At 37.3% G+C, this 26,156-nt stretch overlaps 1 protein-coding gene across 4 annotated transcripts in view; it reads right to left on the bottom strand.

The window, feature by feature from the left end:
* HIBCH (3-hydroxyisobutyryl-CoA hydrolase) overlaps window positions 1–26,156 on the bottom strand; it is a 90,858-nt gene that overhangs the window by 25,257 nt on the left and 39,445 nt on the right. For all 4 annotated transcript variants that reach the window (XM_068544787.1, XM_068544786.1, XM_068544784.1 and 1 more), the window contains 3 exons: window positions 13,351–13,429; window positions 4,381–4,526; window positions 1,831–1,917 (listed from right to left, as the gene is read on the bottom strand). In XM_068544787.1, coding sequence (XP_068400888.1) covers window positions 1,831–1,917; window positions 4,381–4,526; window positions 13,351–13,429 — 312 coding nt within the window. The remainder of the gene's footprint in view (window positions 1–1,830; window positions 1,918–4,380; window positions 4,527–13,350; window positions 13,430–26,156) is intronic.

Raw genomic sequence — 26,156 nt, 5'->3', positions numbered from 1 at the left:
TACTCATGTTCTTCAGTTCTGGGTAATTTGCGGGGGCGGTACCATTTCTCTAAATATTTCCTCTCCTCTGTTACAAATTCCTAACAGGTTTGGACCTCCTGGAATAATACCTAATTTTCTTTTCTCTCCATTTTCCACCTTATTATCCTCTTAGAGTCTTCCTCATCCATCAATTTTAATCTAATCTGTTGTGAGGTTTTCCCCTATTGCACTGTCACATTTTAAATTTATTTTTATTCTTTAACTATTTCTCTTCGTAACATCTGTTCTTATTTCACAGATGAAATATTTTCCTCTTATCTGAAGATTAAAAAAAACAACCAAACCTATAATTGTTAGGGTTCCTTCTTCTCCTTGCATTGCCTACTTCCTTCAAGTACATTTTTTATTTTAGCCAATCTCCGGTTTTTAATGCCTGGCAATCCTTGTTATTCTATGTGAAGCACTAAAATTAGGAAGCTTTGTGTGTAATGTCATTTGCAATTATGGGACTGTCAATTGTCTGATGCATTATGAGATGATCAGGCCTGGATGTTTTTTTCATTAGAGGGGTGCTCGAATGTCAATAGCTACAGGTTTTCTTTTGCTTCTAATGAACTGCTTGGGAGTGGGATGGTGCTACTGACTAAATGTTTGTGTCCCCACAAAATTCATGTTGAAATCTTAATCCCAATGTGATAGTATCTGGGGGTGAGGCCTTTGGGAGGTAATTAAGTCAAAAGGATGGAACCCTCAGGATGGGATTAGTGCCCTTATAAGCAGAGACCTGAGAGAGCTCACTTTCTCTCTCTGCTGTGTGAGGATACAGCAGGAAGGCATCCATCTGCAAAACAGAAACAGGTCCCTCACCAGGAACCTAATAGGCTGGCACCTTGATCTTGGACCTTCCAGCCTCCAGAACTGTGAGAAATTTCTGTTGTTTAAGCCACCAAGTCTACGGTATTTTTGTTATGGATGCCCAAACTTAGATAGATGGTACGTAAGAGTTCTGGAAACCAACTAGGAGAAGAGGCCAGAATTCTTCCCATTTAATATGTTCTGCCTCTTTTCAGTAGAGCACCTCACCTATCCCTGCCCTTAGCCAGCAAGGCCTGTCAGAGGGAGCTGGTACCCTACAAAGAGTCTACAGAAAGAACTGGCTTACTTCTTATTGGCTTCCCCCACTGAGTTCAGTGTTCTCGGGTCTAAAGTAGTTGCCCTCATCATTCCACTTTCAAGCTTCCAAAATCCTGACATCTCATGCCTGCCACTGTCTCCTTTTCTGTTCTATTTCTCTTTGTGGATTCCTACCTTTCTTATTCCTTTACTACAATTTTAGTGGGGTTTCAGGAGGGAGCATATATGGCATCTATCATGTTTAACTAGAAGTCATGTAGCATTTTTATAGATTCTTGGCTCTTAAAAGAGAATTTAAGTTAGACAACAAAAGGAATTAAAAGAAAACACTGCAATGTATGTTATTATTATATTTAGATATAGACCAGAGTTTCACTTTAGCAGCTCCACAAATAGCATCAACACTGAACCTCCATTACACAAATGTCACAGTGTGTTGTAAAAAGCCCTTGCAAGGGCCAATCACAAGGCTATGCACTGAAATTCACCAGCAATGAGAAAACAAGCTGTGTAGTTGCATGTAAAGAAGTCACCTTCTCAGATGGCCATCCAAATGATTGTGAAGCACTGATACTCCCAACAAGCTTTAAAGTAAATAAATCCCAGCACATTTATTTATATCCACAAACTATAATATTCACCAACTGCTAATTTTTTAGTCACTTCCCCTTCCCCATGAATTAAAATCTGAGGTTAGAATACTGACAAGATTACCTTTGCATGGTAAGTTTCTAAGACATCCGCAATATTTTCTTTTGAAGGAGATTTCAGGGCTAACAAATCTTCTTCTAACGTGCCCAACTACAGGGGGGGGAAAAGGAAAACATTTAAAACACCACAGCAACACAGAATTTTTTTTCTTTAGAAATCTTATATTCTTTTTAACAATCCTTGTCTTAAAATATGATGCTCTCCCTTCAGCTGAGTCAATGAAGGCAATTTTCACTGAAGTTGAGGCACACACATTCCCACAAAGTAAATGCTGTCTTGCAAGGATTGGATAAAGACGAAAGAAATTGAAGAGGAGAAATAGAGACATTCATCTTTGTTTCCCTCTGGCTATTGAGCACTTGAAATGTAGTGTTGCAACTAAAGATCCCAATTATAAATTTTATTTTAATTAATTTTAACGAAAATTGCCACATGTGACTAATGGCTACTATAGTCAATAATACAGCCACACTTAACTCTTGTATGGCTATTAACATAACTGACACCATCTTGGGCCCATACAGTTCCTCCTGTCCTTCCACTGACCCTACCCAGGACTGTACTGTGTGGTAAATCACTTCTCTGTCGTCAAGGGCTTTGTATCAATAGTTAATAGACATCGTTTAATAATCATTAGGACCAAGTGGCCTCCATGCTCTGTTAGTCCCCAAACAATGATGAAGACTCCCACTGACGTATTCCCAGTGCCCAAGAGACGAGTTACCCATTCATAAATCCCAATTTAGGAATGCATGTCCTGTTTCCAAGCACACATCCCCATACCCGAAGGTCAACTATAAAACTATCCCAGTGGCCCCTTAGCAGTGCAGAGCGCAGTTGCGAATGCTGCCAGATCACTGTCCCAATGCCACCCTGAGCATAAGTTACCCTGTAACAAACTGATCTACTGATTATATGGAGCCGCCTGCTTCATTTTTTGGTCTCAAGATACCTTCTCAGTTCGGTGGGCACTTTTTGTTCCCTCTGTCCTCCAACAGCTTTCCCCCTATATCCCTCACATACCTCTTCCTACACTCAGCCAAATGGACTTTGTACTGTTTCTAAAACATAGCTAATGCTTTCCTACCCCTATGGGGCTTGCTCATTAAAGTCTCCTCTATCCAGAAAAACTTCTCCTGACAATAATTATCTTAAGGCCCAGATGAACTGCAACCTCTATGAGAAAACTTCCAGTCCTTTCTTATAAGCAAGCTCTTCCTTCAATGGATTCAATCCGTTGAATCCTTTCTTTGTATTCTGTTTGTACACTTACCATACTTTACTCTGTCAGATGATACAGATGGTTTTTTATCTTTTGTACCCACCTCTAGCCCCATTCCCAACGTGTATTATTCATTTCTGTTATCCACCACAGGCCCTGTAAATGGTAGTCTATGCACTGCATATCTTACTGGGCAATCTGACTAAGAGAGGAAAGGGTTGTGGGTCAGCTCTCTCCCCCATCCTTAACCAAATTCCACTATAATCAAGGGTGTCCCTCCAGAGCAAATAATGGAGTACCCATGTTTGCTTCCTGTTATAGCTCAAGGGAAGAATGAGACAGCCACCTACTCAATGTGACCAAGGATGCCCATAAAGATCTAAAAAAGAGAAAGATCTGAAAATTCAGGCAAATGTGATTGAAGGCCCTCGTAACAATGTAAGGGGACAACTTTCAACTTTGTATGCTTCATATATTTTAATAGCATTCCTTCCAGGGATGGAGCACATTAGCTAGGATATAGATTAGCCAGTGTATTCCACCCACCCATGTGGTTCAGGCACAAGCCAGTCCAATAAGACTGAGCTAAGCCAGCTGAAGCAGAAAAATCCCAAATCTCTTGCTGGGAATTCTGAGGCAAAACCACCTTGAACTGGGCCTTCTGTTACATTTAACACAATGACTTTCAACTGCTATGATAAAACTGCCGTCCTCACTGTGGAGATGGGAAAATTGGGGCTAAAGAGGCTAAATTCAAGCTAGGATTTAAAACCAGGCTCTCCATCTGCACATCCTTTGCCACTGTGCTATCCTGGGCTAAGAAAACTGACCGTGCTGTTTAAGAAAAAATTTTTAAGACAAAGGTAAGTAATATGTGTCCCTTGCAACAGATACCCTTCAGAAGAGTTTTTAAGACCATATTTTACAAACTTTTAAATGCACTAGGGAAACTAACAAACAAAAGAATCTTTCAAAAATATCTTTATAAAAGCCTACCTTTTTATACATAAATTCAGATTTTTATATATTAGACTTTCTTAAAATATTACTTTTTTTTTTTTTACACAGACTATAATTATTCATTAAAAAATATTCACTGAAGATACCAGGCAAAACAGCCCTGGATCCAGATATAATTATTTCCATTTTGCATATGAGGAAATGAGGATTGGAGAGCTTAAGAACCTTCCCCAGGGTCACACAGTTTTAAGGGTACATGTAGGGTTCAGACCCATGTAGACCAAAGCCTGTCATCTCAACCACTCATACTGCCTCCCCATGCAGTATGAGCTATTCCAAACAACACAAAATGCAATCATCCAAGTAATTACCTTTTCAGAATCTACAAAGTGTGTAGCAATTCCTGCTGCATACACATCTCTTCCTTTCAGCCTGAATCCTGTTAATGCAAGGAAGCACCCAAGTTTTCCTTGAAGTCGTGGCAAGAAATAACCTCCACCCACATCAGGGAATAGCCCTGTAATTAAAAACAAAAAAAAAGACAATGATACAAATGAAAAAGATAAATTCAGCTCTCTTTACTTGAGATCAAAGAGCCATTTTTCTCTGGAGTCTGAATCTATAGTAAGAACATTATTACTATACCACAGTACTACAATGTACTATACAATGCAATCAATGTCACAAAAGACTTGCTATAAATTGTGCTAACTTAATTGGGGTATTTTTCAAATTTTTCATGTTTCATTTCTATAGAAGTCAATAAAGGATATGACGGCACAATGTTCTGGATATAACTACTTGATAAATATTACTTAAATTTCTCATCGCTACTACTACTTTTTAAGAGTCTCCAATGTAGGTAAAGACTGAAAAAATATTTTCTTTCCAAATGATAAGCACAGGAAAAAATATATGTAATCTAAGGCTATTATGTGATAAATTATTATTACCATTTAATCAATGTCCAAACAGTCAATTATCTAATATTCAAGATACTTAAAGTGATGTGATAACCATTAGTCCTACTAAATGAACAAGTTTATACCTAATTAAATCACTTGCACTTACTCTTTTCCTAACCATGAGTATTTTTAAAATTCCCTTATTCTCTCTACTGGCAACAACTAAAAACAGCATATATGCAAATACTTGCCAGTACACTACTTTTTGGTGTTTAAGAGCTCCTTAAACAATTGTGACCCTCTAGGTTTATAATCCACCTATTTGAAAATTGCTTCAATTAATTCAGATAAAAATACAAGCATTCAAATTCTTTCCAGTTCTACTTGCCAAAAAGTTCCTAGGGCTTCCCTGGTGGCACAGTGGTTAAGAATCCACCTGTCAATGCAGGGGACATGGGTTCGAGCCCTGGCCCGGGAAGATCCCACATGCCGCGGAGCAACTAAGCCCATGCACCACAACTACTGAGCCTGTGCTCTAGAGCCCACGTGCCACAACTACTGAAGCCTGTGTGCCTAGAGCCCGTGCTCGGTAACAATAGAAGCCACCGCAATGGGAAGCCCACGCACTGCAACGAAGAACCAAAGCAGCCAAAAATAAATAAATAAAATAAATAAATATATTTTTTTTAAAAAGTTCCTAGACTTGAAAGAATCAGTTGCATGCTACTGTAAACAGAAGGATCTTTAGCATCTCAAACAAGATAGGTCAAAAGTTGAATTCATAACCACTGCCCCCCGCAATCATCCCCCTTCCAGTATCACTCACCCCAATAAAGGGTACAGCCATCCCAACTCAAACCTTCTCCTGACCACCCCTTAACCCTCCATCAATGACTATGTTCTCTTGCTTCCTCCTCTAAACAGTTCTCTACACAACAGAGTGAACTTTTTAATAACACAAACCTTTTTTCTATGTTCTTGTCTGACTGAATTCTTTTTTTTTAAAATTATTTTAATAACACAAATCTTGATAAGAGTCTTGCATTCTACTGCTTAAAACTCTTCCATGACTGCCTATTTCTCTTAGATTAAAACTAACACCTTTATCAGTCTTCAAGGCCCCTGACCACTTTTTCAATTACATCTCTTACTACTCACTCACTATACTCCAGCCACTCTGGTCATCTTTCTGTTCCTCAATATTCATTCCTACTTGCCCCTGAACCTCAGGAGCACTCTGCCCAAGTGAAAACACTTCTGTCTGTTCCAGGACACCACATTCTCCCTCTTCGCCCTTTGCCTCAATGGCTGCTTCTTTCCAGTTCCCCTTACTGGCTCCACCTCCCTTGCTGGACCTGTGCCCACTGCTGTGCCTAGGCCTCATCTGAGGCTCTCTGATACCCCACACACACATTTCCTTAGCTCTTATGGCTTTAGATAATATCTATATGCGGATCAGTCCCTGTTAGGGAAGGAACTGTGTCCCAAATGGTGTCCCAAAATTCTTAAGCTGAAGTCCTAACCCCACAATGTGACGATTTGGAGAAAAGGGCCCCTAAAGAGGTAATTAAGGTTAAGTGAGGTTATAAGAGTGGGGGCCTTATCTAATAGGACTGGTGTCCTTGTAAGAGGAAGAGACACTGAGGGCACACAGAGAGGAAAGGCCATGTGAGGACAGAGAGAAGGCAGCTGTCTACAAGCCAAGGACAGGGGCCTTGGGTGTAACCAAACCTGCCAATACCTTGATGTTGGACTTCCAGCCTCCAGGACTGGGAGAAATAAATGTTCTTTAAGCTACCCAGTCTTGGTATTTTGTTATGGCAGCCCTAGCAGACCAATACAGTCCCAAATCTGTCTAATCTAGTTATGCTTTTTTCCCTTGAATACAAACTCTCAAATCTGCATTCTAGATTTAACCACATAGATAATAAGCATCCCAGATATAACATGGCAAAAACACAACTCCTGATTCTCATCCCTCCAACCATACTGTTCCTTCCCTAATTGGCCTCATCCATCTAGCAGCACTACCTAAACACCTTGGAGTTATTCCTGATTCATTATATCAGCAAGCAAGTTAACTCCAAAGCATTTTCTAAATCTATCCACTCTATTCCAACTCTATAGTTCCATATTACTCCAAGCTTAAAATTATCTCTCTCTAGACCTGTGCTATCCAATAGTATTTTCTATGATGATGAAAATGTTCTATAATCTATGCTGCCACTAACCAGATGTGGCTATTAAACACTTTGCAACTGAGGAACTGAATTTATTTAAATTTAATTTATATTAAATAGCCATCTGTGGTTAGTGGCTACAGTATCAGACAGCAGAGCTCTAGATTAATGTAATGACCTCCTAACAAGCCTCTCTACTCTTGCACCCCCTACAATCCATTATCCTTAAAGCAGCCAGAATGATGGTATTAAAATGTAAACCAGACCATGCCACTCCCTGCTTTAAACTCTCCCACAGTTTCCCATAATGTTTAGGTTTAAATCCAAACTCTTCACCAGAGGTCCCTGTGTACCACTTGAAGAGCACAGTATAACACTCCTGCCCTTGATTCAGATAGTTGACTCTATTTGGTTCCTTGAACAGGTAAAGCTTTATTCTTGCTTTAGACTAACTTCTTAACACCACAGTATTCTGTTCTAAGATATTAATATAGCTGCTTCCCTCTTGTCATTCAAATCTCAGCCTAAAGGACATCTCCTTGGAAAACCTCTTTAACCATCTAATCTAAAGTAGCCATCCAGGAGGATTACACTTTGGATAAGATGGAGTAAGAGGGACTAAATTTACTCTCCTACTTGAAATAACTATAGAAAAACAAATGCAATATACGAAATATCAGTTTTCAACAAACTGGACCATCAGGCAATAAAGGTAAGTGATCTCTGAATATCTGAAAACAAGTGAGGTAAACTCTACAAAAGCTCCAGCTTAATGCCTTGAGAGAATGTCCAGGCCCAGAACAGCCCTTGATTTGAGGGGAATAAAGCTAAGAATCCAGGGAGACTGAGGCAGACAGAATTCCCAGAACAGAGTACCGGAGAGGAGAGAGCTGCACAGAGAGAAAACTCTGGAGATCTGCAGTGTCTCCCTTAAGTCCTCAGCTTGGTATTGATCAGTACATGTATATGAAGAAACTGCCTGAAGTTATGGAAAGAACCACAGGAAAGGATTATAGAGAACAGTACTGCAAACCTACAGAGGGCTGAGAATAGTGCCTGTCCCCACCAATCAGACTATGAGAACTCAGGATTCGTGGGGGCACTGAGTAGAATGCAAAGAAGGGTCTCATTTCAGTAGCAGGAAATAATTAGCCCTAGCCTGAGCACTGCTCCAAACTTGCATCTAAAAAAAATAATAATCATAAATTTAAAAAAACCTAAAAGACCTCAAAGGAACAAACTGTTTCCAAGTAACATAACCTCATCCCAGAAGCAAGCTCAAGAATATTTATAAGAACACAGATCTTCCTCAATTTACATTGGGGTAACATCCTGATAAATCCACCACAAATCATAAGTTGAAAATACCATAAGACAAAAATGCATTTAATACACCTAACTTACCAAACATCATAGCTTAGCCTAGCCTACCTTAAATGTGCTCAGAACACTTACATTAGCCTAAAGTTGGGCAAGATCATCTAACACAAGGCCTATTTTATAATAAAGTGTTGAGTATCTCATATAGTTTATTGACTATTATGCTAAAAGTGAAAAACAAAAAGGTTCTAAGTATCAGTCATTTATCCTTGTGATTGTGTGGCTGCATAGGAGCTATGGCTCGGTGCCACTGCCCAGCATCACATGAGAGTACGGTACCAGATATGGCCAGCCAAGGAAAAGGTCAAAATTCAAAATTCAAAGTACAGTTTCTACTACATGTATATTGCTTTTGCACCACTGTAAAATCGTAAAATCAAAAAACTGTAAGTCAGACCACCATAAGTTGGGAACCATCTATACAAAAATATCCAGCACTCAACAAAGTAAAGCTTACAATGTCTAGAATCCAGTCAAAAATTACCAGGAATCTAAAAAAGCAAGAAATTGCCACCCATGATGACATGATAAAACAATCAATCAAAATTGATCCAGAACTGTTGCAGAGACGTGTAAAGACCCAGAGACTGTCATACGGAGTAAAGTAAGTCAGAAAGAGAAAAACAAATATCGTATATCAACGCATATATGTGGAATCTAGAAAAATGGTATAGATGATCTTATTTGCAAAGCAGAAATAGAGCCACAGATGTAAAGAACAAACGTACGGATACCAAGGGGGAAAAGGTGGGGGGGATGAATTGGGAGATTGGGATTGACATATATACACTACTATGTATAAAATAGATAACTAATGAGAAGCTACTGTATAGCACAGGGAACTCTACTCAATGCTCTGTGGTGACCTAAACGGGCAGGAAATCCAAAAAAGAAGAGATATATGTATACATATGGCTGATTCACTTTGCTGTACAGCAGAAACTGACACGGCAGTGTAAAGCAACTATACGCCAGTAAAAAAAAAAAAAAAGAAAAGTGACAGCAAGGTGTGGGGAAGGAAAGGGCAGGGAACGACAGGCTCTCTTGAGCTCCTTCCTGGCCTTTGATCCTGGTGTTAGCAATCGTGCCTGTCACTTGTTTGTGCTCTTTGCCACCACTGGTGTGTTTGAATAAAGTTTGAAATGTTGTAAGGTTATCTATAAAGACAAATACAAAATAAAAAAACAAAATGAGAAAAACTGACCCAGAACTGACATAAACATAAGAATTAGCGAACAAGGACATCAACACAGTTATAATAAACATATACCATATGTTCAAAAAGTTAAATAAAAGCAAATAAGAGGGGTTTCCCTGGTGGCGCAGTGGTTAAGAATCCGCCTGCCAATGCAGGGGACACAGGTTCGAGCCCTGGCCTGGGAAAATCGACATGCCGCGGAGCAACTAAGCCCGTGAGCCACAACTACTGAGCCTGCACTCTAGAGCCCACAAGCCACAAATTCTGAGCCCACGTGCCACAACTACTGAAGCCCATGTGCCTAGAGCCCGTGCTCCACAACAAGAGAAGCCACTGCAATGAGAAGCCCACGCACCGCAATGAAGAGTAGCCTCTGCTCTCCGCAACTAGAGAAAGCCCGTGCGCAGCAACAAAGACCCAAGCACAGCCAAAAATAAATCAATAAAATAAATAAATTTAAAAAAAGAAAAAACAAATAATATATTTTTTTTAAAAAGACCCAAATGGTACTACTATAGATGAAAACTAAGATGAATGTATAAGCTAAAAAATACCTGAATGGGATTAAGGGCAGTTTTGACTTTGCAAAAGAAAGGATTAGTGAACTTGAAAACACATGAATAGCAAATATCTAAAATTAAAAAAATAAATAAATTTAAAAAATCAACAATACATGAGTGAGCCTAACAAAAGTTTAAATGGAGCTCCTGAAAAGGAAATGGGGGGGACAGAAAAATATTTGAAGAAATAATGTCAAAATTTCCAAATCTGACAAAAACTATAAACCTAACTAGCCCAATAAACACAATCATAAGAACAGGAAGAAAGCTACAAAAAGGTACATCATAATCAAGGGATCAAGGCACACAAAACAAGTGATCAGCAGAAAATCTTAAGAGCAGCCAGAGAAAGTAAAAAAGAAAAAAAAAAAAAAAGACACTTATTTACAGAGGAACTAAGATGATGATAAGAGCAGATTTCTCATGGAAAACAACATAAATGAGAAGATGGTGTAGCAAAATCTTTAAAGTACTGACATTTAAACATCAGAATAGAATTCTATACCTGGGTCTCATATCAATGACCTCAGGTTTCACCTTAGGAGACTAGAGAAAGGAGATAAAACTTCAAGTAAGTAGAAGGAAGTAATAAATATCAGAGCAGAAATCAATAAAACAGAAAACCAAAAAACTTCTTTTGAGATCAATAAAATTAATAAACCTCTAATTAGAGTGATCAGAAAAAAAAAAGAGAAGACAGAAATTACTAATGTCAAGAATGAGAGGGCTTCCCTGGTGGCACAGTGGTTGAGAATCTGCCTGCCAATGCAGGGGACACGGGTTCGAGCCCTGGTCTGGGAATATCCCACATGCCGCGAAGCAGCTGGGCCCGTGAGCCACAACTACTGAGCCTGCGCGTCTGGAGCCTGTGCTCCGCAACAAGAGAGGCCGCAATAGTGAGAGGCCCGCGCACTGCGATGAAGAGTGGCCCCTGCTTGCCACAACTAGAGAAAGCCCTCGCACAGAAACAAAGACCCAACACAGCCAAAAATAAATAAATAAATAAATTTTAAAAATAATCTGTTAAAAAAAAAAAAAAAAAAGATTCTTTAAGAATGAGAGAGGGACTTCCCTGGCAGTCCAGTGGTTAAAACTCCACACTCCCAATGCAGGGGGCACGGGTTTGATCCAAATGCCACATGGCATGGCCAAAAAAAATGGATGAGAGAGCCAGGTATTACTATAGATTCTACAGATACTAAAAAGATAATAAGTAAATGAACTTTATGCTAATAAATGGACAAACTCCTTAAAAGACCCAAATTACTAAAGTTTGTACAAAAAGAAATAGATAACTTGAATAGCCTACATCTATTAAAGATTTTGAATTTGTAGTTAAAAACCTCTCCACAAAGAAAACTCTAGGCCTAGATGGCTTTGCTGGTGAATTCTACCAAACACATGAAAAAAAAGAAAAAAGAAAAAAAAGAACCAATTCTACCCAAACTTTTCCAGAAATGAACCCAGCATTACCCTGATACCAAAATGAAGCAAAATGAAGCAAGCAAAATGATACCAAAATGATGTTACCAGAAAACTACAGACCAATATCCCTCATGAACACAGATGCAAAAATTCCAAATAAAATTTTTGTGTATCAAACCCAACAACATATAAAAAGTAGGACACATCATACTAGAGTGAGATTTATCCCAGCAAAGCAGGGTTAGTTTAATGTTAAAAAACCAATCAAAGTAATCCACCCTTAACAAACTAAAAAAAAAAACCCAATGATCCTCTCAACACATGCTGAAAAAAATTACAAAATCCAAAGTCCATTCCTAATAAAACCCCTCAGAAATCTAGGAACAGAAGGAAAGTTCCTCATCCTGATAAGGGGCACCTATGAAAAACTTATACCTAATATTGTACTTAATTGGTGAAGGACTGAATGTTTTCCCCCTAAGATCCCGAACAAAGCAAGAAGGCCCACTCTCAACGTATCTGTTCAACATTGTATTGGAGGTTCTGCCCAGTGGAATAAGGCAAGAAAAAATAAACATAAAAAGTATCCAGATGGGAAAGAAAAGAGTAAAATGTACTTTATTTGTAAACAACATAATTATCTATTTAGAAAATCCAATTCAATCTACAAAAAATCTACTAGAACTAGTAAGTGAGTTTATCAAGTTTGCAGGATACAAAGTACAAAACTCAATTATATTTCTATATATTGATAACTAACATCAGAACTAGATTTTAAAAATATCATTTATAATATCATTGAATAATATGAAATACTTAAGGAAAAATCTGACAAAAGATGTATAAGAAACTGAAAACTACAAAACATGGCTTAGGGAAATTAAAGAAGACCTAAATAAATGGAAAGATATACATTGCTCACAGGTCTGAAGACTCAACATTGTTAAGATGTCAATTCTCCCTAAATTGATAGATCCTAGACAATCCAAATAAAAACCCTAACAGGCTTTTTTGTTGAAACTTACAAAATCACTCTAAAATTCACATAGAAATACAAAGGATCTATAGAGCCAAAACAACTTGAAAGAAAAAAAAAGAACAAAATTAGAGGATTATCATTACTTGATCAAGACTTACTATAAAGCAACAGTAATCAAGACAGTGTGGTGTTGGCACCAAGATCAGCACATACAAAGGTGCAAAGGCAATCAGTGGAGAAATAGTAGCTTTTTCCAAAAAATGATGTGGGAATGATTTTATCTCCCTATGCAAAATAATAAACTTTGATCTATACCTTTGATCCATACCTCTCACCACATACAAAACTTAACTCAAAATGGAGCATAGATCTGAATGCAAGATATTTCCTCTAATAATCTTTCATCTAAAATTAAATACATGTACAGCAGAAATTAACACAACATTGTAAATCAACTATACTTCAGTAAGAATAAATAAATAAAATCGACTACAGTGCGCTAGTGTCTCCAGTTTAAATATGCTTGCCTTTGTGTTTTCAGATATAAGTATGAGCTAATATAAACTCTTAGGTATCTTCCTATTATAATTTCTTTTTAAAAGTTCTTTCATACAAGATTCCATCAATTCCTTCAATAACTGTACTCTGAAATGTATCAAAAGATGATAATTCTAAAAGTAATTATGAAAAATTTAGTTGGTTTTTTTTTTTTACCTATTGCTGTTTCTGGCATTGCAAAAAGAGACTTTTCAGTAGCCACTCGGAATTGCCCATGAACTGAGAGACCAACTCCCTAGGGAAAAGGCAAAAAATTGTTTTAAAAATACTGCGGGGGTTAAAAAAAAAAAAACTCACATTCACAAACATTATAAACCAAGTAAATTATATCATATACAAAGATATACATAACATATATTATATATAATTCTTCATAAAGAATTTCTTTAAAGGAATTTCAGGAGAAAGACGGGAGGGAAATCCTAAACCACACAATTTCAGAAGAACTTTCTGGGTGAAAAATACATGGGTATCCCTGATATCTGGAACAGATTTGTTTTAGCTAAAGTGTTTTCGATTAGTATCCTGTGTTACGCTTCATGTCCTCTTCCCCAATTCCCTCTTATTTCAAACTAGATGCAGCATTATAGAATACTGACTCTTCCCAGAACCACTGAGTATTCTTAGTGGAACCAATCATCAAAAAAGCATAACCGGGGCTTCCCTGGTGGCGCAGTGGTTGAGAATCTGCCTGCCAATGCAGGGCACACGGGTTCGAGCCCTGGTCTGGGAAGATCCCACATGCCGCGGAGCGACTAGGCCCGTGAGCCACAATTGCTGAGCCTGCGCGTCCGGAGCCTGTGCTCCGCAACAAGAGAGGCCGCGATAGTGAGAGGCCCGCGCACCGCGATGAAGAGTGGCCCCCACTTGCCGCAACTAGAGAAAGCCCTCGCACAGAAATGAAGACCCAACACAGCCATAAATAAATAAATAAATAAACCCAAAGTTTAAAAAAAAAAAAAAAAGCATAACCAAGCTATTCTAGCAAATTTCAGTAGCCTTAAATAGAATATTAACACATTTTATTTATTCACATAGTTCATCAAATAAAATTAGCAACATCATTTTTCTCAGATACAACACTTAGTAACTATTTAACTCTTAAAAATCCATTACTAAACACAAGTTTTACAAAATAAAAAGATGTGGCTGAAAGTCTATTTCTGACTTGTTGAATTTCACTGAAAATGACAAACTTAACAGTCATCTCTGAATCAACAGATATATTTGAATAAAATAAGAGGTATACATGTGACTACAAAGTATCCAAGTTTGTCAGTGCTCACATTGTGACATACATTTCCTATGTTATGTTTTTTCACATTATTCAGAACTTCTAGTAGATTGTTTAGTTCTACTCATTCTTATTCCTTTTTAACTAGTGTAGTCTATCTTTAACATCACAGAGTTAGACAAGTTAAAACACGTAAAATATTTGGAACAATGTCAGTCACTTAATACGAGTAAGTAAGTATAAGCTAAATAGAAAAGGCCTTATCTCTATTTGATTATTCTAATTTTTCATTACAATTTCCTCAAGCCTTTCAAGTGTTTTCATACTCAGTTCAACCATTTAAAAGTTGTTGAAACTTTTAAACCTTAAGAAAATACTCAAAAGCACATGCAATTTCTTATAAATTTTATGTACTGTATGCTAAGCTTAAATTTTTTTTTTTACTTAAATAATCATAATAATATAAGCACTGGCTTATTTTTTTTTTTTAACAGTTAACATTTTTTATTTATTTATTTATTTATTTATTTATGGCTGTGTTGGGTCTTCGTTTCTGTGCGAGGGCTTTCTCTAGTTGTGGTAAGCGGGGGCCACTCTTCATCGCGGTGCGCGGGCCTCTCTTGTTGCAGGAGCACAGGCTCCAGACGCGCAAGCTCAGCAATTGTGGCTCACAGGCCCAGCCGCTCCGCGGCATGTGGGATCTTCCCAGACCAGGGCTCGAACCCGTGTGCCCTGCATTGGCAGGCAGATTCTCAACCACTGTGCCACCAGGGAAGCCCCTAAGCTTAAATTTTAAAAGACCATATAAATAAGCACGGAAATGAATAAAATTCTTCAGGTACTAGCTACATCCTTTGGAGTTAACATTTATAAGTTAAATCTACAATGTTTGATACTCTTTGTACAAGCAAATATCATGTTATAAGTATTCTATTATGAAAAAATCATCTGATAATATTAACCCAAATTAGACTATACACTTCAAGATTATAAAATCTTACAAATTTTAATAAAAGTAAAACATTACTAGTTTTATTAATAATTTCTTATATTATTTTAAGAACCCCTGCCTCACATTCTATTCTCTGCTTTAGTTTAACACAATGTAGCTGAAAGCTTATTAGTGTTCAGGGATGTCTTGCTAAGAACTTAGAGCGTTGGTCTGAATTCGCAGTTTTCAGACTATGTTTTCAGTCCTAGGGCTCAGAAGAACTAGGTCCCATCTGGGACTGCACAGCAGGTAGATCTCCAGGCCTTACCGACTGACCCTGCCTCAACCTTACTCCTCTAGTTATTGCCCCTGACTCTTCTAATTAACTCTGAATTCCACATGTTTGTGGACTATAGCACATGACTATATCCCTCTTCATAAAACATATATAAAGTCTAACCACAACTCTAATCCTAGTCGGCCCTCTTCCTCCTCAAAGACACAGTTATTAATTTGGTATGTAACCCTTCAGATTCTTCCCTATGTATCTCTAATACATATTTGAACAGATGTGGATATTTATCTGAGATACACACATACTTCAAACTCTATTCTATGGCCTGCAAGGCTCTACATAATATGGCCCAGGAGCCTACCTCTCTGACTTCATCTCCCACCACTCTTTCCATGCTCACTCCACCAGCCACAGGGCCTTCATGCCACTTCTCCCAAGTTCCAAGCCTTTACAATTTCAATTAATCATGTAATTTTAAAGTGAGGAGGACCTACTACAGTAGGCCACTGCCCATCCCATCATTGCCCCTTCTCTGCAGGAATCTGCTCTGCCCAGAGACTTTGCCCTCTCGCCAGCAGTGGCTGAACTAGAGATTGGCAGTGGACCCAAGGACAGTCAACTGAGGCTAACTAGAATTCTAAGGCCCAGGGAGCAAAGGAGGAAGAAAAGTGCATTAGACAAGATTTTCACTCTTCGGTATTTAACCGAAAACACAATGGGTAGCTGTGAGTTGATGACAGCCAAAGAAGCTTAAAGGTCATTTGAAATTTGAGCTGAAGAAGACAAGACAGCCAAGTGAAAGCTGAAATTATATGGGGTGATGACGAAAAAACTGAGAAGCAGCATGTAGCCTGTACAACACAGAGAACAAGGCAAACAGAAATAGCTGGAGAGAGAAAAACAGGCAAATGCACTACTCAAACTCGCCTTAAGTCCACACTTGCAGTTCAGTTTTCAGGAAGACAAGCTATGTTGCGTTTTTGTCTTTGGATTCCCATTTGATCCCTGCACTTGTCTCTTAACTGCTCCCTTCTCTTTTCTGGATCTGTTTGGGTGAGTCCCTGTTCTTTACAATTAAAAAAGTCTCTTCACCACATTTTCAGTTAGAACCAGACCCGGATTCTGTCATGATTCAGCATCACACAATAGCTGTCTTAGGCCTTTGGCCTCTAATAAATTTATCCCAATACTGCTGTGTGCTTTTTCCTAATACTGCTCTCCCTGATAGTCATTCCCATTATATCTTCTGGAACCCTCATTCCTTTGCAAAAGAACCACTAACAGCCCAAATTCTCTACAGAGGGCCCTCCCTACTTCCTAAATTCAAGAAAGAAAGAAATTTATAAGTCCTGTACTCTTTCATGTAGAAGCTATAGATCCCATATTCATTGATTAAGTTATTTTGTTTCAGCCATGGCTGATAAAATAATGAACAAAGTCAAAGACTTCAAAGTTTTAGTAAGAAGTTATTAATGAAAAGCTTTCCAAATAAGAGGTCATTGACACAAGTACCATTAGGAGCCAATTTAAAATGCCTTTCAATTAAGATGAAATGAAGACCAGGAAAATTCAAGCCACCTGACTTGGAGATACTAAGGACATAAATACTGATCCATGTTGAAAGGGGTGTAGCACTCTCATGGCAGATTCATATCTAATTTTTGTATCTTATATAAAAGAATCCATTATAGGTTGCTTATGTTAAATCCCCCTTGAAATTTCCAAAATTTACCGTTACATACTATTAACCATTAATCTTAGCAGATACTCCTTTGCTAGACTAAAAAGGCTTCAAAGTCTTCAAGTTTTATATCAACAACAGGTTATACAGATTCATTCCCCAAATGTAAAATTTATTCCAATTCCTAACTCTCCTCAAATACTCTCCCTGCACCCTACCCAACCCAGTAGTCAAATTTCATTTATCACCTAATTAGATATCTCTGTAGCATTTGACAGAGTGGTTCACTCTCTACTTCAGGAAACACCTGACTTGGCTTTGAGACTCTACACTCTCCTGATTTTCCTTCTAACTCATTAGCTGTTCTTTCTCTTCTCCCTGACATCAGAATGTTGATCTGCCCCAATGATCAGATACCATCCCGCTACTCCACTTCACCTGCATTGTTCTTTCTATTCATTCCCCAGGTGATCTCTTCCAAGAGCCCCAAGATTTTAAGCACTGTAACATTAATGACAAATTACTTTCCCACCCCTGATTTCTCTAGAATTTTATATCTAGCTGTTTACTTAACATCTCCACCTAAACATCTAATATGTATCTCAGTGTTCATGCATCAGAAGTAAACCTCTTGATTTCTCTTTGAACATGCTGCTCCCTCAGTCTTTTCCATCTCAGCAAATAGCACCACCATTCACCCAGCTGCTCAGGCCAAAAATTTCAGCATCATCCTTTCTTTCTGATCTTACAATCTAATCTATGAACCTGTCTTGATAGCACTAACTTCAAAATATATCTTGGATTAGGCCACTTCACCATCAACACTGTTGCAACCCTAGGTGAAGTCACTATCATCTCTTGCCTGGGTTAGTCTCTCTTGCTTCTGTTTTTGCCACAATCCATCCTCTGAACAGCAGCCAAGTAAACTTATTAAATGTAAATCAGTTCATGTCATTCTCCTGCCCAAAACTCTCCAGTGACTCCCCATCACATTAAAATATTACTGAAATTCCTCATCCTGGCTGATAAGGCCCTACATGATCTGGTCCCTTTCTATCTCCCTGATCTTATGGTCTACCATTCTCCACTTTCCTCACTTTCACTCTTGTCAGCCACACTGGCTTTCTTTTTTTTTTTCCTTAATTGACATATAATATACAATCGAAAGTACACAAAGAGTACAAACATCTAGCACACAGGTCCAGTGAATTATCCCAAAATGAACACATTCTTGTAACCAAAACCCAGATAAAAATTGTCAGAAATTCTTTTATGCACCCTGTCAGCCACTACTCCCTCCCCATCCTTCAGGTAACTACTATCCTGACTTCTAACAAAATGAGATTAACTTTTTCAGGTTTTGATCTTGATATAAATAGGGCCATAGAGTATTATTTTTTATTTGACTTCAGTCAATGTTATGTTTGCAAGATTTATTCATGTTGTGTGTAGCAATAATTTCTTTCATTGTACAGCATTCCTTTGTATGAATAAACTATTTTCATTCTACTGTGAATAGCTAGTTAGGTTTTTCAGTTTGGGGCTACTGCAAATAATGATTCAATGACCATTCTTACACATGTCTTTTGCGGCATAAGTGCATACATTTTGGTTGGGTTGTAAAACAGTTGGGTCAGAGTATTAATTCAATCAACTTTAAAAGATGACATCAAACAATTTTCCAAAGCAGTAGTACCAATTTCTACTCCAGCAGCAATATGAGTTTGTATTCCATATCCTCACCAACGCTTGAAATTGCCTTTCACATTTTAGCCATTCTATACAGATGGCCAACAGGCACATGAAAAGATGCTCAACATCACTAATTATTAGAGAAATGCATATCAAAACTACCATGAGGTATCACCTCACACCAGTCAGAATGGCCATCATGAAAAAGTCTACGAATTATAAATACAGGAGAGGGTGTGGAGTAAACGGAACCCTATACACTGTTGGTGGGAATGTAAGTTGGTTCAAACACTACAGAGAACAGTATGGAGGTTCCTTAAAAAACTAAAAATAGGGCTTCCCTGGTGGCGCAGTGGTTGAGAATCTGCCTGCCAATGCAGGGGACACGGGTTCGAGCCCCGGTCTGGGAAGATCCCACATGCCACGGAGCAACTAGGCCCGTGAGCCACAACTACTGAGCCCGTGCGTCTGGAGCTTGTGCTCCTCAACAAGAGAGGCCGCGACAGTGAGAGGCCCACGCACCGTGATGAAGAGTGGCCCCCACTTGCCACAACTTGAGAAAGCCCACGCACAGAAACGAAGACCCAACAGAGCCAAAAATAAATAAATAAATAAATAAATAATTAAAAAACAAAAAAACAAAAAAACTAAAAATAGAGTTACCATATGATCCAGTAATTCCACTTCTGGGCATATATCCGGAAAAGACAAAAACTCTAATTCAAAAAGGTACATACACCCCAATGTTCAAAGCAGCATTATTTACAATAGCCAAGACATGGTAGCAACCTAAATGTCCATCAACAGATGAATGGATAAAGATGTGGTATATATATACAATAGAATACTACCCAGCCATAAAAAAGAATGAAATGCTATTTGCAGCAACATGGATGGACCTAGAGATTATCATACTAAGTGAAGTCAGACAGAGAAAGACAAATATCATATATCACTTACATGTGAAATCTAAAAAAATAATACGAATAAATTTATTTACAAAACAGAAACAGACTCACATAGAAAACATTTTAGCCATTCTAGTGAGTATATGTTAGTATTTCACTGTGGTTTCAGTTTTCCTTTTCTTGCTGATTAATGCAATTGAGTGCTTTTGGTCATCTGCATATTCTCTTTATGAAATGTCTAATCTATTGCTCATTTTTCCATTGGATTTTCTTATTGATTGGTAGAAATTCTTTCTACATCCTTCATATGATTTCTTGTCAAATGTATGTATAGTCAGCCCTCCATATTCACGGCTCCTCATCTGCAGGTTCAACTAACCACAGATCAAAAATATTTTCTAAAAAATTCCAACAAAAAGTTCCAAAAAACAAAACTTGAATTTGCTGCATACCAGCAACTATTTACATAGCATTTACACCGTTTACAACTACTTACATAGCATTTACACTGTATTAGGTATTGTAAGTAATCTAGGGATTATTTAAAGTATATGGGAGGATGTGCGTATGTTACATGCAAATACTATGCTATTTTATACAATGGACTTGAGCGTTCTTGGGTTTTAGCATCGGATGGGGGTCCTGGAACCAATCCCCTGCTAAGAACAAGGGACTGTATTCCAAATACCTATTTTCCAGTCTGTGGCTTGCCTTTTCACTCTCTTAATGATGTCCTGGAATGAATAGAGCTTCTTAATTTTAGCACAATCGAATTTGTTATTTTTGTTTATGGTACATTTAGTGTAATCCATTTAGTGTAATTTAAGTAATCCTTCCATACCCTCAAAGTGTAGCAGAAACATGTTCCAAACATTCAGGATTTTCTGTCTATTATTGATTACTAGCTTAATTCCATTGGGGCCAGAGAACAGTCTGTAAGATTAATCCTTTGGAATATGCTGAGACTAATTCTATGGCCAATTTTGGTAAATGTTCCATGCACACATGAATTGAACATGAAATCTACAGTTACTGAGTCCATGTTAATCGGATTGTTTATTGGACCATGTTCAAATCATGTGCATGCACGTAAAATGTATGTGTATATATGTACATATACTGTTTATGTCTCTGCTTCATCTGTCATTGAAAGAAGTATGTTCAAATCTTCTCCTAGGATTGTGGTTTTGTCTATTTCCCCTTTAAGGGCTTTCTGCTTTTTTGCAAGATTAAACATTTTTAAATGTTTGAAAATATCACACCAGTAGAGTTATTTCACAGAGGCAGAGGTTTGTTCCCATTGTTTCTCAGTGTCATACTGTACATTATGAAACTCATTAAGCAATTCTGTTCAGCTTCATATTGCTATAAACTGAGAGTTTTAGACAAGTATTTATAAAATATCTTTCTATAGTTGATTAGAGTCAATAAAATTACTTTCAGAATCTGACTACACTGAACTTAAGAAGGTGAAAAGCTGAATAGCTTTCAACAGACTGAACTAAGCCCTATCTGCTAAGAGAATAAGAACTGAAATTGAGGGCTTGCTGAACTGGGCCCCAAAATGTTACACATTAGAAGTTAGGTTGGCCTGGATTCAAACGCTCAGCTTCAAATCCTCCCATTCCTGACAGGATTGAGATGATCTGGGATTGCTAGTGCCCTTAGCCTACATTCCTACTAGAAATGACGGTAGGAAGATTAGGGCTCAAATAATACTCAAGTAGAAATAACTCAATTAGAAATAACCAGCACTCAATTAGAAGTAATCTGACATAAGCCCACATGACTAAAGCCTAAGAGAAAAAATACACAATAGAAAGATTCACAGGACACACAAATTTAGATTTGTCATACCTGTTTATTGTAACTATGAAATGTCCTATATCAAGTAAAAGCTTTTGCCATAAAATGTACCTTATTTGATATTAAAATAGCTGTATCAGCTTTATTTTAGTGTTGGTAAACACTTTTTCTATTATTTTACATTTAACCCTTCTATGCCTTATATTTATGGTGTCTCAAGCATTCTGACATTCTTTGTTTTTTACTTGGATTATTATTAAACAATCTTCATTGCAGTACTATACTGACACTGTGAAGATAAAGTAAAATGAATCTGATCCATATTTATAATCTAGTATAGAGAATATTAATATGGATAAGCACAAATAACTGAACATATGAATGTAGTCAAACTCGTACCCTACTTGTTTATAAAGTTTGGCATTCTTAAATGCAAAACTTAGGTGATCTAAGACTTTTTTTTTAATTAAGAGACTAGAGCTAGATGAGTTTTCACTGTTCAACAGAGGAAAAAGGCTGGTATAGCTTTAAGGCTTTTAAAGAAGATCTCATTATAATTACTTAAAAAGCACAATTAAATCCTTCAAAATGCAAATATGCTTATCAGTAACTAGAAATGAGTATCACTTCTATATTTCCAGATAATATTACTATTCTAGACAAAAAGCACATTTTAAAAAATTGATAATTATACAGATATTTAAAGTTAATTTAATATATACTCAATTACTCCATGATTTATACTAATGGCAAGATTAATCCCCCAACACAAAAACAAAAACACATGTAGAACAATTTAATTTGGTGCCTGAAAAAGAAGTGTTCCAGATAATAATATATCAGTGTTAAATTCCCTGATTTTGGTGTCTTATTCTTAAGCAATACACACTGAAAAATTTAGCAATAAAGAATTATCATGTCTTCAACTTTCAAATGGTTCAGAAAAAAATTATTCATAGACACATGTGGGAGAGAAGAAGAGAAAATAAAACAAATGCGGAAATAATAGGGAATGTGGATGAAGGATACACTGGAGTTCTCTGTACTATATTACTAATTGAAATTGTTTCACAATAGTCTTTTTGATCCAAGTGAAAATAAAAATAAAAATAAATGTTCCAGAGTAACCAGCGCCAACAACCACAGTAAAGAAAACAACAAACTCAGAAAGGCATACAATGGGGTGATGTGACTAATGCTCACACAAAGAGCCATGAATTTAAATTTTAATCAGAGAGAATGAGTAAGCTCCTGTCCAGAATGAACACTGCATCTCAGTATCAGTGAGTACATGAGAGTCTTCTCTCACCATCATTCAAGATTATAAATGGTTCTTTGAAATTAGGTATATATTTCTGTTAGAAATTCAAATAGATTTTCAACACACATTATGTCACTATGGTATAAAAGTTAATATCATAATCATAAGTTTCATAATGTATCTCTGGGACCACATGCCTTAGATTAGCACCTACACAGTAAAAACAAAGATATTTTTATTATGCTTCTCACATTAATATTAACAGGCTAATATTGCATATTAATAGTATTAACATCGATTACATAATATTAATGTATTTTGATAGACTACAGAGAGCATTTACATTATCCTGCTTTGGATGCATATAATTCATGTTATTTTTGGACAAAAATTATACTCAGCAGAAACAAATAATTGTGGTAGAAATATTTAATTTATTTATGAATTAACAGTCTACCATCCTTGGAGGTACAGTTTTACTTTAAACAGAAATATCAGAGAGATATTTGAAAATTGCTGAGAGTAAATCTTAAAAGTTATATGAAAAAAAATTTTTTTCAATTATGTGTGGTGGTGAGTGTTAACTTAAGGTTTCACAACATATACATACATCAAATCATTATGTTGTCACCTAAAACATTATATGTCAATTATACCTCAATTTATGAAAAAGCCAGTGAGCAGAAATATAATTCTGGTACATCTTACATTAAAACATAAATTAGAGGGCTTCCCTGGTGGCGCAGTGGTTAACAATCCACCTGCCAATGCAGGGGACACGGGTTCAAGCCCTGGTCCGGGAAGATCCCACATGCTGCAGAGCAGCGAAGCCCGTGTGCCACAACTACTGAGCCTGCGCTCTAGAGTCCGTGAGCCACAACTACTGAAGCCCACACACTGCAACTACTGAGCCCACGTGCCTAGAGCCCGTGCTCTGCAACAAAGAAGTCACCGCAATAAGAAGCCCGTGCACCACAATGAAGAGTAGCCAGCACAGCAACAAAGTCCCAACGCAGCCTGAACGCAGCCATAAATAAATTAATTAATTTAAAAAACAAAACATAAATTAGAAATAACTCTTACACACCTCCTGGATTCATGCTCAAGGTTTTTGCCTAAATAAGCACATTTCCCCAATATATTATAACATACCACATATTATATTTAAATGTCTATTATATTTATTTTTTTGAATTTTATTTATTTTTATACAGCAGGTTCTTATTAGTTACCTATTTTACACATATTAGTGTGTATTTGTCAATCCCAATCATATTTAATAGATGTTTAAAAAGAGAAGCTCTAAGAAACCACTGTCTCATATCATATATTCAAACAAGAAGAACTATTATAACAGGAGTACTCTTAATCGACCTCAGATTTACCAACAATTTCCATTAACTCTGTAAAACTAATATCTATATTAACTAGCATCCTGAAAGCTACTCTCTGGCTTTTTTTTTTTTAATATAAATTTATTTATTTTATTTTTGGCTGCATTGGGTCTTCGGGCAAGCAGGGGCTACTCTTCGTTGCGGTGCCCGCTGGCTTCTCACTGCAGTGGCTTCTCTTGTTGTGGAGCATGGGCTCTAGAGCGCAGGCTCAGTAGTTGTGGCACACGGGCTTAGTCACTCCGCATGGCATGTGGGATCCTCCCGGACCAGGGCTCAAACCCGTGTCCCCTGCATTGGCAGGTGGATTCTCAACCACCGTGCCACCAGGGAAGCCCTCTGGCTACTTTTTGATATACCTGATACTTCTCTGATCTGTTGAGTTCAGAGTTTACCAAATGTCAGTCATAAATAAAGAGTATTTCATGAGAACCAAGTTGAATACTCTGGAAAAATATGAAAAAGCTAAGTTACTAAAAAATTTTGGTATAGGGCAAAGACAGTAATTATTTCAAGTGACTATTCTTCATAATAACATTGATATTGTTATTCTGAAACTATTATACACATTAGGACAAAGCAAATTTGTCACAATCTTAATGTTATTTTTTTTAAATAAAGATTTTCAACATACATGAGAAGAAAGTTACAAATATCAAAGAAGTAAGAATCTAAATTTGAATAGGAAGTACTGAACTCAGGATCTAGGACCTATTTTCTCTTAAAAACAGAACACATATTCTTAGTTCTCTTCAAAAAGGCCTAGAAACAATTACCAACTTAACTAGTGCCCAGATTATTATTGCTAACCATCATTTCCTACTAAAAGTAACCAGGGCTGCCTTGGAAAAACACACGATTTTAGGTCTGGTGAATAAAATGTACAAAACAAACCTGGAATATGGTTCTTTACCACAAAGCAAAGAAACTCTCAAAGATTTCTGGGGCACAGAAGCCAACTTGAAGGTTCCCATGACAAGTCCACTCTTTTGGTTTGCCCCTCTGGGCCCCCCTTTTTCAGTGTCTTTTATAGGCTCCTTGTTCTGCCTCTGGCCAATAAACATTTTTTTGTATTCCATTCTGGACTTACTTTGGGTGTCACTCTATTTCTGTCACATTTCCTTGCATTATCTCTTCTACTGACAAATTTTCAATACAAGTTTCTCTGCTATAACATGATGAGTTACTGAAAAAAAATCCTCAGGCTCTACAAAACTGCACAGAGCTTATAAGAAAAACAGAGTTTCGGCAGTCTGCTCAAAACCTATGCAACTTTGTAATCTGACTGCTAACAGAAAGTATAAATGGTCCCAGGCCAGGGACTTGATTAGGACCACCAGCTCAATATGAACAGAGAATGCCACAGCAGATATTTTAAATGCACAAAAATAAAGTGGAAAGAATGGCAATACTTTAATCAGAGCAGGACTGGCACATGCTGAGACAAAGCAGTGGAAGTGCAGCTATAAGCCAGTGGGACCGCCATTAAACACCAAGTGCCAAGAGTTGAGGGTTCACCTTACGGTGGAGGTCCACCCAGAAACAGGCATTTGTTTGTGTGGGTTTTTTTTTTTAAATTTTCTTAAAATACAGACAAGAGAATGCCTATTCACAGTACAGCAACTGAGGTCATTAAGCACTCTTTTCCTGTCTAGATGATTATATATCTACTGCCACTATCCTATCTCCCCTTGCCTAGAAAAAACTGCATATGAATCAATATAATTTTTGCATTATCCTAACATCATTTTCCCATTTACCAA

The sequence above is a fragment of the Eschrichtius robustus genome, chromosome 5, assembly GCF_028021215.1.
Source record: "Eschrichtius robustus isolate mEscRob2 chromosome 5, mEscRob2.pri, whole genome shotgun sequence".
NCBI lineage: Eukaryota > Metazoa > Chordata > Mammalia > Artiodactyla > Eschrichtiidae > Eschrichtius > Eschrichtius robustus.
Note: the sequence above shows the minus strand (reverse complement) of the source record. Positions and strands in the feature narration are given on the sequence as shown.